The sequence below is a fragment of the Tachypleus tridentatus genome, chromosome 9 (assembly GCF_004210375.1).
Source record: "Tachypleus tridentatus isolate NWPU-2018 chromosome 9, ASM421037v1, whole genome shotgun sequence".
Classification (NCBI taxonomy): domain Eukaryota; kingdom Metazoa; phylum Arthropoda; class Merostomata; order Xiphosura; family Limulidae; genus Tachypleus; species Tachypleus tridentatus.
The window spans coordinates 128,604,759-128,620,299 of NC_134833.1; the positions used below are offsets into that span (position 1 = coordinate 128,604,759).

General features: G+C 35.9%; 1 protein-coding gene across 4 annotated transcripts in view; it reads left to right on the plus strand.

The window, feature by feature from the left end:
• The window catches only part of msps (msps cytoskeleton-associated protein 5), a 95,697-nt gene that overhangs the window by 10,043 nt on the left and 70,113 nt on the right, over positions 1-15,541 (plus strand). For 3 of the 4 annotated variants that reach the window (XR_013014556.1, XM_076457191.1, XM_076457190.1), the window contains 2 exons: positions 4,519-4,588; positions 12,415-12,608. Coding sequence is in view for 3 of the 4 variants with exons in the window: in XM_076457191.1 (XP_076313306.1) it covers positions 4,532-4,588; positions 12,415-12,608 (251 nt within the window). In the remaining variant the exon portion in view is untranslated. Of the gene's footprint in view, positions 1-3,140; positions 3,241-4,518; positions 4,589-12,414; positions 12,609-15,541 lie in introns of those variants that run through there. The other variant, XM_076457192.1, reaches the window with a different exon arrangement.

Sequence of the window (15,541 nt, forward strand, 5' to 3'; positions counted from 1 at the left end):
AAATTTTGCACATGGAGGATATCAAACAACTTTCTTTGGGTTTTTTATATATACAGTTGAATAACCAAAAAATCATAAATAATTACACTGATACCATAGAATTCCACTATAAGTTATTTATCTTAACTAAGATATATTTAGATTTTAAAAAAAATGGAACTTCAAGCAGAATAAAGACACAACCTACCTTCTTGAGATCTTGGATCAAAACAATGTGGTATCTTTTTGCAAATTAAAGTGGCTGAGAAACCCACTCTCAGGACATTCTTAGCTTTTGATTGGTTTTTCACATGTCATTTATTGAAGTAAGTGTACATAAGGGACCATTTTCAAAAATGAAAATGTGATTGGAGTCACTGTGTTTAAGTACATAAGCCATATCTCAGGAAAATAAAAAGATGAGGTTCTTATTTTATATTTTAGCTTGTAAAGTTCATATGAGTTCCTAATTTGTACAAATCTATACAGACTTAGTACTTTAATGTCACAAACATCTAATTTTAAAGTGCTGCATTTAGCATATCATGACTCACTAAACTTTATATTTAGATGTGTTCTTATAATATTTACTTTTAATTTAAGAAATTAACTTTTATAATGTTAAAGTTTGAATTATAATGTACAGTTTGAATCCATACTTATCGACATAAAGTAGTAGTTTAATAAAATTTTGAATGAAAGTCAACAAATGCAATGACATGGCCTTTGACCTGTATTGAAAGGGTTAACTTGCTTTATAACTTCAGCTTAAGTGTTTTGAAGTTATTCTCTTAAATACTCAATCTGAGCTCAGTGTTAACTGTCAGCAAAAATTAAAAATTAATGAGAATATGGTGGCATTATATGTTGTTCACTTCATTAAAACTGTCTTTTTGTTGGTTATAAATAATGTTATAGCAAATCTTGGTGAGAATTATTGGAAATTGATGAAAGAATGGATGTGATAGGTGGGTGGGAAGAGTTGGTCTGGCTTTCTTGTTTATAGTTCTGTAAGCAAATAACATTGGAGGCTATAAAAATTAGTCTATGCATTAATAATACTTGTACTATAATGAGTAATTTATATTACCTTTGGTACATGATAGACATATGATGAGAAAATAGCAGGCAGGCATGTTGGAACAAACAAATGCCATAGTACACAAGGGTAGATATTCTTAAATGAAAATATTTCAATTCACTAAAGAAATTAAAATTATATTAACATTTGATTCATTAACTATGCTTTGACAGCAAGGTTATTCATATATATTAATAGTAAAGTATTGTAATTAAATTTTGAAAGTAGCTCTAATTTTTGCATAGGGCTGGTCAAAGGGCACATGCTCTAAAGTTAGTTATTTTTAAAATTAAGTAGATTCATTATCAGTATGCCAATAAAATTGAAACCAAAATATAATTTATAATTCAAATCTTAATATTAAATGTTTTAATTTCTTATTTTAAAAGAAAATACAAATAGTAAAATGCTACATATAATGATTTTAGTGTCACATATGTCTTCATGTTTTATTATTGTATTATGCCTGACATATTACATTTGTAGTGCTTAACAAATTGGAAACTCAGATTTCAGACATTGACAAACTAGAAAATACTTCTCACATGGCCAGGTGGGTTAAGGCATTCAACTCGTAATCTGAGGGTCATGGGTTCGAATCCTTGTCGCACCAAACATGCTCGCCCTTTCAGCTGTGGGAGCGTTATAATGTTATGGTCAATCCCACTATTTGTTTGTAAAAGAATAGTCAAAGAGTTGGTGGTGGATGGTGATGACTAGCTGCCTTCTCTAGTCTTACACTGCTAACTTTGGGACAGCTAGCACAAATAGCCCTCATGTAGCTTTGTGTGAAATTCAAAAACAAACTCATTTTTGATGAGTTGGTTGCAATGAGAAAGCTGATGTTTTACTGGAAATGTTGAAATCTGTTGAGTAAGTCACTACTCTGAACATAATTGTCTTAAAACTTATCTGTAGCTTAGAAAGTCATATAAATTAGTGATTTTATGTTTACCAATATACTAATTTGATATATTTTTTAAACTGCATCTTTGAAATCTACAAAAAGTAATGCCTTTCTCTTCCACTTGAGAGAATAGAGAGGGCTTACTACAATGTTTAGAAAGTATGATTCATGAATGCAAGTCAAATTATCAACATTGAGTACTTGAAGTAATTGTTTTTAATATATTTTTACTTAGTGTTCCTTGTTTAAATAAATTAAAAATTGAGCATTTAAGAGTAAATAGGGGTAATATACATGTTCACAAGCACATGGACACTTTGTACATATATAAAGTTATATTCTTTCCGTACCAGGAGAATGACATTGAAATACCTAACATGCTTATTGGATTAGGTTAGACTTTGTACAGAGCCATACCATAAACAATATTTTGCACTTTTATTATTCTTGGTAGTTGTCATTGCAACCATTGTGCCATGTGAACAAACCAATAAATCATCTTGCACTGTATTTTTGGAAATAGGATAAGAATAAATTTTGTGGGTATCTTGACTTGTTGCACTGCATGTGCTTATTTGCTATCAGTGGTGTCATATTGCAGTGTCACATGAACAGTTTAGTTGTATGGGCAGTGATTCATTACTTTAAGTTCAGGCAGGTTTCTGCTTCAGCAGCTAATGGTAAAATAAACAGAGGAAATAGGTGGGAAAAGGTTAAATGTAGAAATTTACAAGTACTTTGGGATGTTGTGGTCAATACTAAAAAGGATAGAACAGTACTATTAATTTTATTTGGCATTTGGGTTTGGTCAAATTGTGTGCCATTGTGGCAGAGCACTCTATTGCTAGTATTAAAACAAATAGAATTTTTGAATGTATTTATAGATATTAAGCTGAAATAGTTAACTAATAGGGAATGTTTAAACTTAAAAGTGCACGTTTAACAGCAATCATGTATTTCAAAGTAATAACTTCAACATGAATTTTATCTCAATTTTAAAATTATAACAAAGCTTCTTAACATTTGCAGTTTGCTTTCCATCTATTAATAAATACAGATTGTGAGGTGTTTTTATCCTTGAACACTTGTACATCTCATTAACTATGAGAAAATCATGGTTGTTTGAGGAAACGATCATGAAATTTCATACTTTGACCTTGAATTTCTTTACAGTGTATTCAACATTCTGAAGTATCAACTTGCCAAGATTGTTTGAGGTTGACTCAATGGGCTTAAAGTAATTAACCAACAGGCTTTACAAAATAGAAATAGAGTTAAGTTCAATTTCTAACCCCTTGGACATTCGCCATAGTTCATAATGCTTATATACGAAATTGGGTTGAGGCTGAACAAATCAGCTGGGAGGAATTAGGATACAAATAAACATACATTTTGTTTTTACATATGTAGATATATGTTGCTTTGAGCTTAATCTTATGATTTTTTATATTTGAGCATTTATCCAAAAATGTTAAATGTTTTTGTATTATTGGAATTTTCTTAAGTTGTAAACATAAAGTATAAATCCATCCAGTGTATTTTAACTGTCCATAACATTCAATAAAGGCCAATGTCACATACTTCTGTTATTTTGGAATCACGGTTAAGCTTTATTTTTATGCATGTATTAGCCAGTTAAAAAAATATATATATAGAGGTAGGTAGAATATGAAAGTATGACTACAAGTAACTTGGTTTAAAACACATGAATTTTTAATTTCAATAGACTTTTGAACCAGGAAGGCAGTAGATAGTGTCACATGGTTATATATGGTTATTTTGTTTGTGTAAAAGTTACAAATTTTTCTTCAGTTATTGATGTTGATGCTTATTTTAATTTTTCATTAAATTTAATTTTATTCAGAACAGGTACAAATTACTGTTAACTTTTAATGAAATTTACAAAGGTATAGAAACTGTTTTGTGTATACTTACATCTATGTTAATGTATATCTGTTCATGACATCAGTAAACAAAATTGATTTTCAGTGTGTTTTATTTAATAGTGTGCATGAATATGAGAAAAACAAATAGTACTCTTATGATAAAAAAAAATGTTTTGACTCAAGGGATCACAATATTGGTGAATAGTTGTGTGGTTAAGATTTTGTGGAGGAGGTGTAGCTGTTGATTTACCTTATAGATGCAGCCAGTAAGCTATGTTCATGTAGGAGGAATCTAGACTCCATGTATTAATACATATTCTCACTGTACATGTAAGTTAACCAGGCCATCTGTTGTTGAAAGTTTAACACTTTGTCAGGGTGTTTAACATGTAAGCTTGTTAGCTAGTTTCCATGACAACCTGATATTAAATACAAATTTTAAGTTTTTAACTGATTAAAATCATTTACATTACACACAGTAAATTAGTTTTGTGTTTAACTATGCATGTTACACTCACCCATTAAGCAAATATAAGAATTTAGGTCAAAAGTTAGTCAGTGGTTTGTTTAAACTTCACTGTTTAATTATTTCTAGTAACAGTTCATCCTTCAACAACTTTGTGTATGTAACATCTGTTAATTGATAAATATTTTCTATTTTACAGTAAAAGTTAAAGTATGGAGGAGGAAGTTGACTTTCTAAAGCTGTCTGTTGAAGAAAGATGCCAACACAAGGTATGGTTTATTATCAGGGACTGAATCTATGTATCCTCAGTTGAATAATTTTTGTGATAGATATTTAAGTAGGACACTTGCTTGCAAAATAAATACATTGTTTTTTATTAGAATCAAATGTTTTTCAGGACTTTGAAGAATTAAAGTTAAGCTGTATTTTTAATCTATTTTAAATGAAGGACTTGTAAATGCAACATAATTATGTATTAGTAATTTAATTTTTTTCTGATTTATTTGTAAATCCCTTTGTCCTGTACAGATTAAAGTACTTTATGATATAAACTAAAGAATATTCACCATATTGAAATATACAAGAATGTCATCAGATTTTTAGAACATAGGAAGATTTGTGATTTTAGTTCTGTTATAAAACCTCTAAACTTTTTAGCATTATTTCAGTTAAAACTAGAGAGAACAATTTAAATTGTATAAAGAACAAGATAAGAGAATGCATATCGGGAAAACAAAGGGTTCTTTAAAGTTCATGTAGTTTAGCAATGTTTAGAACACATACTTCTTGGTACATGTGAAGATTGATACGTGTTTTTGTATTGATTCTCTTGAGGATCTTGGATGTAAGTTTGCACCAACAATTAATAGACCAGTGTAATCATTTTTTTAATAAATCAGATCTATAGATATGTTTTTATGTGGCTCACTCATAAGAGAAGTATTGCAGTTCAAATGTTAATATTTCCTTGTTTTTGTATTTGATATATGATTTATTCCCTTTTATGGAAAAAAGTGTAGTGTAATCTTTAGGAATAATTACATGTGACTTTTATCCATAAAAAAGCTTTGAAATTTATTTTTTCATTTCTTTGGGATTTTGTTGAGTAGTCCCACCTTTCTTTAAACAGTTTTTTTTTTATATAAGTTGTAAAATAAAAGAATTGATTTAAAAGAAAGAGGAAGATACATTTGGAAATAATTACAGCTTAGTTCAGCTGTAGCCTTGGAAAGTTTTTAAATAAATTAGAAATATAAAGAGATGACACAAGTTATATTTATTTTGAATTGTGTAGTTGAAAAAGGTTAGATTGTAACTCCAAATATTAGTAAGTACACATTATAGGTCAAATATTTGTTTTGTGAAGATTGAACTGATCAACATAAATTAAAACAGTTAACAAATTGTAATGTTTTGTCATAGGGGAATATTATACATATATGAATTACGTTGTGTATCATTCATGCATAATTTTATACGTGTTAATAAACTGTAGGTTACAATGCTTACCATGTACAGTGACTTTTTGGCTGCATTATTTTATAATTAGTGTATTTAGGATTATCTTATTTTTCATTCAATGTAATGCTTGTTTTTTATCATTACTTATCATTAGAACATTTTCAAAGACATTTCATTGGTGTAAACTTTCAGGTTGCTTTTAGGTATTTCAGAAAATTTAAAACCTGTGTAAAATATAATAAATCAGAAATAGTGTTCATCTTTATGCTGATGTAGTTTGCCTCCATTTGAAGTTTTTTACCACAACTGGATTATGTTCTTGTGTGCATATAAGAAGTTTGTACTAACTGTGAACCCCTCCAGGTGGATTCCTGTATGTGGTGAGGGGACTCTCGGGGAAGGTTCTGTTCTTTCAGGTTACCTCCTCTGGAATCTAAGCATCCACCCACGTGTTTGCCGTGTGTGGTGACCCATGAAGAGGAGGAGAGGATTCTGGTGGTTGAGGGGTCCAACCCTAACACACCACTTTGGCCTTGACTTCCTGTAGACGGGCAGTCTTTGTGTGAACCCCCCCCTTGGGTCAATCAGTTGGTCCACTTGGGCTGGTCAACTAAGTACCAGTATTGGAAGTTCTCAATGGGGGTTGTGGACATTGTGTCTGATGCTGGTATTTGGGTATAGTGCTCACGAAACCCTGGCATTGCTGCAGTGTCCTTGCATGACATTGTAGTGCATTCCCTTGTAGGGGTCCATGGTGTGTGAGGTCAGTGGGCACCGAAATTTTCTTTTTTTCCTGTGGATCCTTCTACAAAAAATTTTAAAGAAAATAGTGAAAAAAGAGTCAACAGGTAAATGACCATGTCTTGAACACCCTGATCAGCAATCTTCGACATCTGTACCACCAGTTGTACCTCATTTTATCATCTTTCATACTCTTTCAGAAAAGCTTTAAGGCAAATGCCCCATTTTTTATTCACAAGGGACTGGAGGGACTTGCTGGCTCTCCAAAGTCAGTAAAGAAGCTTCGATCTGGAGACATATTGGTTGAAACATCCACATCCCAACACAGTGAACTCCTTGAATTCCAAGACAATTGGAGATGTATCTGTTGAGGTGACCCCTCATGCTACCTTGAATTCATCACGAGGAGTTATTATTGAGTGGGATTTGAGGAACATCCCGAATAGGAGATTCTCGCTGGTTTCTCCACTCGCAAAGATGGAGTTACACTGCTGACAAATATCCTCGTTTTGACATTTACATCACCACGTGCACCTGCCACCATCAAAGTAGGTTATATAAATTGCAAGGTACGGCTGTACATTCCAAACCCCCTCCGATGTTTCCATCGTCAGAGGTTCGGCCTCTCAAAGACATCATGTCGGGGTTCCCTGATGTGCTCCTTGTGGTGGCAAGGACCACGATGCCTTTGAATGTGAAACAGACCCAGATTGTGTCAATTGCAATGGTTCTCACCCTTCCTACTTTCGTTCTTGCCTTAAATGGTTGGAGAAAAAAAGAGGTGCAGCATTTGAAAACGACTCATAACGTTACTTATTCTGAGGCTCGGAAATTGCTGTCCACCACTTCATCTCGGACACATGCTGCTGCACTTTGTTCTACAACTACAGTGGGAGTGCAGAGAGATCTCTCTGTGCCTCCAAAAAAATCATTCTCAAAACAAATGAAAAGTCTTTTAGCTTCTATGGTCAAAAAAGTTGATGAATCAACTTCTACACCCATCTCTGTTCCTTCCATACATTCCAACAAACCCCATGATCCACATCCTCTGGTTCCAGGTACAGGCATTTCTTCAGATACATCTTTTTCTTCAACCCCAAGTTGCAAAATAATCATTCATTTGCATCCTCAGTCACTGGAATCCCCTTCCAACAACAAAAACCTGCCCACTCAACCCAGGGCAGGATCCATGGAGGTTGATAGACCTCCCTCGAATAAGGACATTAAGGAAAAAAGATGGGGTCATAAACAGAAGGGTTCTCCAGCCAATTTGCCTACACATCATTAAAAATGGCCACCTTTATACAATGGAACTGTCAAGGTTTACATTCTAATTTGGATGATATCAAAACACTGATTGCTTCCTACCATCCTGTATGTCTTTCTTTACAAGAAACATTTCTAAAAATATGCTGATACAGTCACCTTTCACCAGTTTTCTCTGCACAGAAATGACAGGCTGTATGATGGACGAGTACATAGAGGGGTGACACTATTAGTTGATCAGCATGTGCCCACCCTGTCTTTGTCACTCAACACACCCTTGGAGGCTGTAGCCATCTGTGCTTCCTTGGGTCATACCATCACTGTCTGTTCTCTCTACCTGTCACCTAGAGAGACATATGATCAATCATACCTTGATGCTCTCATTGAACAGTTGCTGTCTCCCTTTCTAATCCTGGGGGACTTTAATGGACATCATCCCTTTGGGGAAGTGCTGTTATTGACAGGAGGGGGTCACTCTGTAGAGCATATGCTCTCTGATCACACCTTTCTCTTTTAAATACTGGTTCTTCCACTTATATTCACACACCTAGTCAGTTCTTTACTTTTATTAATCTCTGTTTGTTCCCCTTTATTATTCTCCCATTTTTCATGGAGGGTTGACAATAATTTACGAGGCTGTGATCCATTTTCCTATAATTTTGAGAGAGACTGGCTGGGGTCAATGCCCAGGACATCATCCCTTCTGGGGAAGTGCTGTTATTGACAGGAGGGGGTCACTCTGTAGAGCATATGCTCTCTGATCACACCCTTTCTCTTTTAAATACTGGTTCTTCTACTTATATTCACACACCTAGTCAGTTCTTTACTTTTATTAATCTCTGTTTGTTCCCCTTTATTATTCTCCCATTTTTCATGGAGGGTTGACAATAATTTACAAGGCAGTGATCCATTTTCCTATAATTTTGAGAGAGACTGGCTGGGGTCAATGCCACCTGAACTGCATGCCCTGGTGGATGCTGGATCAGGCAAACTGGCCCTCTTTCATTGCTCTTGCACAACTTGATCCTGCCATCGCCTGTAAGCCATCAATAGATGACTGCAATAACTGTGGCAGCAGTAACTGACTGTATTATACAAGCAGCTGCTCAGTGTATTCCTAAAACCTCGACATGTTTTCCACTATATCCTCTTCCGTGGTGGAATCTTGTCTGCCACATGGCACTGAAGGCTCAAAAACGGGCCTGGGATACTTTCCGTAGATAATCCCACACTTTCAAACCACATCTATTTCCAGCGGGTAAGAGGTCAGAGCCAGAAGGATAAGTTCACAACTGGCATATCTTCTACCACCAGTTCCAAGATCATATAGGCCGGGGTTTGAAAGGTCGGTGGGCACTATAATTTTGTCCCCCTCTCAATCTTACTCTTTGATGGCCAAGAAGTAGCTGATGTCCAGAGCATCGCCGATACTCTAGGTGAAAGCTTTTGCTGGGTATCTAGCACTTCTTGTTCCTCCACCTTCATGGCCATCAAGACTCGGGCAGAGTGTTCATCTCTTTCCTTTCGAACTGACTATCTCTTTACACTGGTGAAACTGAAACTGGCCTTTCATCAGTCTGGCAGTACATCTGTTGGATCAGATGATGTACATGCACTATGACATGCTGCACTATCTATCTCCTGATTTTTTTCATATTCTCCTAATTGTTTTTAACTGGATCTGGCAGGAGAATGTCTTTCCTAATGCCTGGCATCAGGCTATTATCTTACCTTTCTCTAAGCCTTAGAAAGATCCCAAGATTCCTTCAAACTACCATCCAATTGCTTTGATGAGCTGTCTCTGTAAAACCTCAGAGAGGATTGTTAATGCTTGTCTTGTTTGGTTCCTTGAATCAAACAACCTCCTCTCACCCACCCAGTGTGAGTTCCGACGTCAGCACTCCACCATGGACCACCTAATTGGACTTGAAACGTCAATCAGAAAAGCCTTTCTCAAATGACAACATCTTGTATCAATATTCTTTGACATTGAGAAGGCTTATGACACAACATGGAGGTATGGCTTTTTGCGGGACCTCCATATGTGTGGGTAACATGGCCATTTATCCCTTTTTATTAAAAATTTTTTAATGGACAGGAGATTCCAAGTTCATGTGGGTTCGACACTTTCCCATTCTTTTCTACAGGAACTTGGGATCCGTTAGGGCTGTGTTTTGAGTGTTACACTTTTCAGTATAAAGATTAATGCTGTCACTGAACAACTCCCTCTCACTGATGCAAACGGGCTTTATGTCGATGACTTTCACATCTCGTGTCAGTCATTGAACATGAGATATATTGAATGGCAACTACAAACTGCCCTTGATCATGTACTAAGGTGGACCATAGCAAATGACTTCAATTTTTCTCTCTCTAAAACCATTTGCATGCACTTTTACTGCCAATGGGGTATTCACCTTGATCCTGAACCCAATATTGGTGAAGTTTTGCTGCCTGTGGTCCCTGAGATCAAGTTCTTGGGGCTTATCTTTGACCATAAGCTGACCTTTATACCACACTTAAAGCAGCTACGGGTCAAATACACAAGAGTACTGAACATTCTTCATATCCTCTCTACGACCAGTTGGGGAGCAGATCAGTGTTCTGTGCTAAAGATATATCGTACTTTTATTCGATCGAAATTCGACAATGATCACTGGTCTATGGCTCTGCCAGACCCTCGGCCTTAAAGATGCTGGACCTCATTCATCATCAAGGACTTTGACTCTGCACCTCCCCAGTTCAGAGCTTATATGTAGAATCTCATGAACCTCCTTTGCACCTTCGCTATTTGCAACTGTCTTTACTATATTCTTCGAAACTTCGTTCCTTACCAAAGCATCCTACCTGGGGATGTGTTTTCCTTCCTCGGTGGGCCATACTTTTTCAAAACAGACTATCTGCCATTGTTCATTTTGGCCTTTGTGTCCAGGCGCAATTGGATGAATTGGGTCTGTCCTTGGATAACATTGTAGAATCCACTGGTCAGCCCATCCCACCATGGCTTATTACAGTCCCCAAATGTGACTTTTCTTTAAGTCATCTGAGAAAGGTCGATACTCCCGATTGGAAGTACCATCTTTTACTGAGAATTTTTCGAACAATCTTTCTATTCCAATTTATATGGATGGTTCCCAATCAGGTGACTCTGTGGGCTCTGCCATGGTTTGTTGTGGTTCAGTGGTTGCATGCAGAATCCCCTCTACAGTTTCTGTGTTCACTGCTGAACTGTACGCCATTTCTCTTGTCCTGGATCATATTGATGCTAAGCAGTACTCCAACTGCACTACTTATACTGACTCTTAGTTCTCTACTGGCCCTGGAATCGCTTCATGTTGGGTCACACCCTGTTCTCAATGATATTTAAAACTGACTGGCCCATTTCTCATTAACATCTACTTCTATCCAGTTTTTCTGGATACCAGACCACTTTGGTATTTACGGAACGAGCTTGCAGACACGGCATCTAAATCTATCTGCTCTGATACTATCACCGCTGTGCCTATTCCATACATGGACTATGGTCCTGTATTCAAGGCTTGGCTTCGTGCCAGCTAGCAGTCGACTTGGAGTTAGCAACGCGACAAGCTTTTCCAAATAAAACTCTATATTAGACTTTGGCCATCTTGTTTCTGTAAGGATAGGAAGGAGGAAGTTGTTCTGACTAGACTATGCATTGGTCACAGTTTTTAACTCATCATTTTCTTTTATCTGGAACTGATGCACCAATGTGTAGTTTGTGTAACACTCAGATCACTGTAAGCCAAATTTTACTTTCTTGCCATTGACGGCACTATTTTAAACATGTTCTGTCCCAAGGTTTCTCCATGACATTAGACAGTGTTGTTGGTGATGGTGGCACTGTCTGCCTTGATAAAGTTTTTAGTTTTTTTAATGGCCATTAATCTTTTTAATGTCATTTAAGTGTTTTATATTTATTCATTAAACCTTTTTTATTATGGTTCCCTTTTAAGAGTCACAATCTCTCTAGTTCAATTTGAAATTGGAAAATGGCCATAACATTAAAACACTTGACACCAGGACTGGAAAGGTCAACTTCAGGTGATTTAACACTGCTGTTTGAACTACCCGTTAGTCGTCCTGGCGAGTTATTATTACAATTTTGCTACACGTCTTTTAAAACTTTTATTACTTTACCTTTTGATAATGGCCATAATGACACATAACCTGGAACCAGGACTGGAAAGGCCAACTTCAGGTGACTGACGGTGGTTCTTGTACTTACCTGTTGGTCTTCCTGGTGGGTTATGATAATTACCATTTTGCTACAGAAAGTCTTTTACATCTTCTCTTACTCTGGTTTCTCTCTTAACATTGTAGAATAGATGTCAACATTGGTTTTATGCTGTTTGTTTTTCCATGCTGTTTATGTTTTACCTTCATTTCCTTTTATGAATGTTATTACACTATTTTTAACTTTTGACCGGACGTTTGGCGCAGGTAGCCTAACTGCTTTGTGCCATAAAACACTAAATCAACCAATCAACTAACTGTGATTGGAAATGTGTTAGTTTGTATTACGTGTGGTACTTTTTTATCATAGCAAAGTGTTTGATAACTTATTTAAAAAACATTTTTCACCTAATTATGATTTCCTCCTCTTCAGCAATGGAAGGCTAGGGTAAGTGGATTTGAAGAAGCTGCCAAGATTTTTACACAGCAGGTTGATCCAAAAAGTCCTGAGTTCAGCAAGTATCTGGGCCTTCTAAAAAAGTTTGTTACTGATAACAATGCAGTTGCACAAGAAAAAGGATTGGCTGCTGTGTTAGCCTTTGTAGAAAATGCTGGATGTGCAGGAAAGTAAGTCTTTTTCATTTTTAAGTTATTCCTGCTTCTTTGATTGGAATGAATGACTAGTATTGATTTCAGGTTCATACGTGTTTCAAAGTGCTTTTGTTGCACTTAGAACAGTAGTTTGTTTGCTCCTACATCACGAAAATGTGTTTTGGTATAAAATCAGCTTCCATTTCTATTTGAAGATACCCTGGATAGAGCTGATACTCATGAAAGAAATGACAAACACTGTACCTAAAGCATAATTCATATATTAGTATATGAAATTTCACATTAGTAGTAATTGCTGAAAGGTATTAAAATTACCACTGTTATTCTGTACTTTAATGGAAAATTTAGAATAGAGGATAAGAAGAAATGGTATTTCTGCAACATCATTTGGTAAAACACCAGAAAACTAGACAATCATATTAAACATTTGAATTATCAATAGCTCAAGTCTTTTAGAGAGGAATTTTGATCATAAGTGCACTGTAATTCAAGAGGTTATGGGGTCTAACATTTTTAAAATTAATCAAAATTTGAAAGTGTTGATTAGACTTCAGGGTTCGATATTTTCTATTTAAAGCCAGACATATCTGTTAAATATCAAGTTTGACTAGCACTTTCCCATCTATCACCGGACGTCGTGACCAGTGGTCATATTCCTAACGTATCGGACACAAATACATCGTCCCCTCAAAAATAAGTGAGGCAAAAGCTGTGTATGCACAGCCCAAAGATTTTGCTTACAAGTATATTCTATAATGAGTGGAAAATAAATCTTACAATATTTAAGATTTAATTTAAAAAAAAAAAAAAACAAGCAAACTTTAAAAAACTGTCGTGGATGCTCACAAAATGCGCTTTTTAGGTTGCCTTATCCGTGCCGTCCTGGATAGTCACGTGACTGCCAAACATTCACAACGATCTGACCATGGCGTCTGATAGCAAAAAAACCGGGAAAGTCTCGTGATCTATTTCAATTTGGCTTCACAAGCAAGACTAATGAATCAAAAGACAATACTATGGAACCCTGAGTGAAAACACCCAAGCTTGTTGACCCAAGCCCAAGTGTTAAAGCAAAAACTGTTACTGCTAGTACTGATGCTAAGCCTACTTGTCGTTTCCATGATGAATGGAATAGAGGCCAACCATGGTTGAAGTATAATAATGCTACCAGACTGATGTTTTGCTCAATTTGTCAGGAATATTACCAAAGTAGTGGAAGGCAAAAGAACACCTTCATAACAGGATCTTCCAACCTGAGAGCAAGTGCTGTTAAGGAGCATGAAAACAGTTGCACCCACAGTCTAAGTTGTCAAGTTGTGACAGCAAAAGAAACATCTGATTTAACTCCCATGATAAAAGAATTGAGCAAACTTAACCAGACTGAGAAAGATCATTTGCTTGTGCTGTTTAGGACTGCCCTTTATATGGCTTTGAATGCTAAACCATTCAGCAATTTTTCAAGAGCTTCTGTTGCTGCAGGAGCACAACTTTGGTATGAATTTAACAGAACATTATGCCAATGACAAACAAGCAGTTATCTTTATGAAGTATATTGCAGAAACAATTAAAATTAATGTCAGATCTCATCTGCACACCTCATTATTCTTGGCATTATGACTGATGGCTCAACAGACTCTGCCAACATTGAGCAGAAGATAGTGTATGTAAGATACTTGGACAGTGACTGTTACCCAGTAACCCATTTCCTGTGTCTGCAGTCAATTGAGAAGGCACTTAGTTCAGGTAAAGGTTTCTTAATTACCTGGGATGAGAATTTTCTGGATTTATCCTGAATTCTTAGTTAAGAAAAATCAAAATGGACAATATTTCATGTACATTTGTGTTTTAATTCAGGTTTACATTGCCATTCCATTATTAATATACATCAGTGAAAACTCAAGAATTTTTGAATTGATTTAAACCAAGAACCATGTATTTACCACTGACAGAATTGGAGCTTAACCTAGCACAACTAGCGTAATAGACAGTGGAGCAATTGAATTTTCCAAAGTACAAATTTACATTTTTTTGCAGAAAGTAACTAATATTGGGTACTAATGTTTGTTTTATACTTGCAACATTGTCCATATGTGGCAAGTTTCCCGACTGGCTTGAACCAATTGTATGCCTTACAGCTGATGGGGCAGCTGTCAATTTTGGCACAAATAAAGGACTTGTCAACAGATTGAAGGCACAAAAACCTTATTTGATAGGGATCCACTGTGTTAGTCACAGATTGAAACTTGCAATTAAGAAGATCATCAAGGACATCCCTTACCTTGATAGTATCCAAACCTTTTTAGAAAACCTATGGAAGTTTTATGACAATTTGCCACAGAACTGGGCTGGCCTCAAAGAAGCTGGTAAAGCCAACAAAAGGGACAGAAACCCAGTGGGTGGCCTGCAAAGAGCACTCTCTGCAGTCAGTTTCTCATAACTGGCCAGCTTTAGCAGAGCATTTGTATCAAGTAAAGCTGCATGATAAAGGGGAACGTGGACAGAAAGCTGCAGAATTATACAGTATTTTGACAAGCCTTAAATTCATCCTGTACATGGACATACTATTTGGCAGTTCTGCCTGTTTTGACATCTCTTAGCCTCAAAATGCAAGACAATTCTGCTACTGTGAACATTGTTTCTGACAAACTTGCTGTTTGCAAAGAGAAGCTGGATATCTGAATCATGTTGAGAGATCCCAGAAAATTGTTAAAGAGCTCACAACATGTGAACAAACTGGCAAGCGGTTACATAGAGGAAAGGTGATTGCTATTAGTAGTCAGACAAGGGCCAGAGGCTCAAAAAGTGCCACAAAAAAGACAGTTGCTCAATCTGTGGCTGAAGAAACTACCATCTTTATAGGTAAAATTGTTACGTAGAGACAATAGAAATACTGGGTCTACATCAGCTGATGTCTTAATGCTGGATGACTAAATCTACCAGTTTGATTG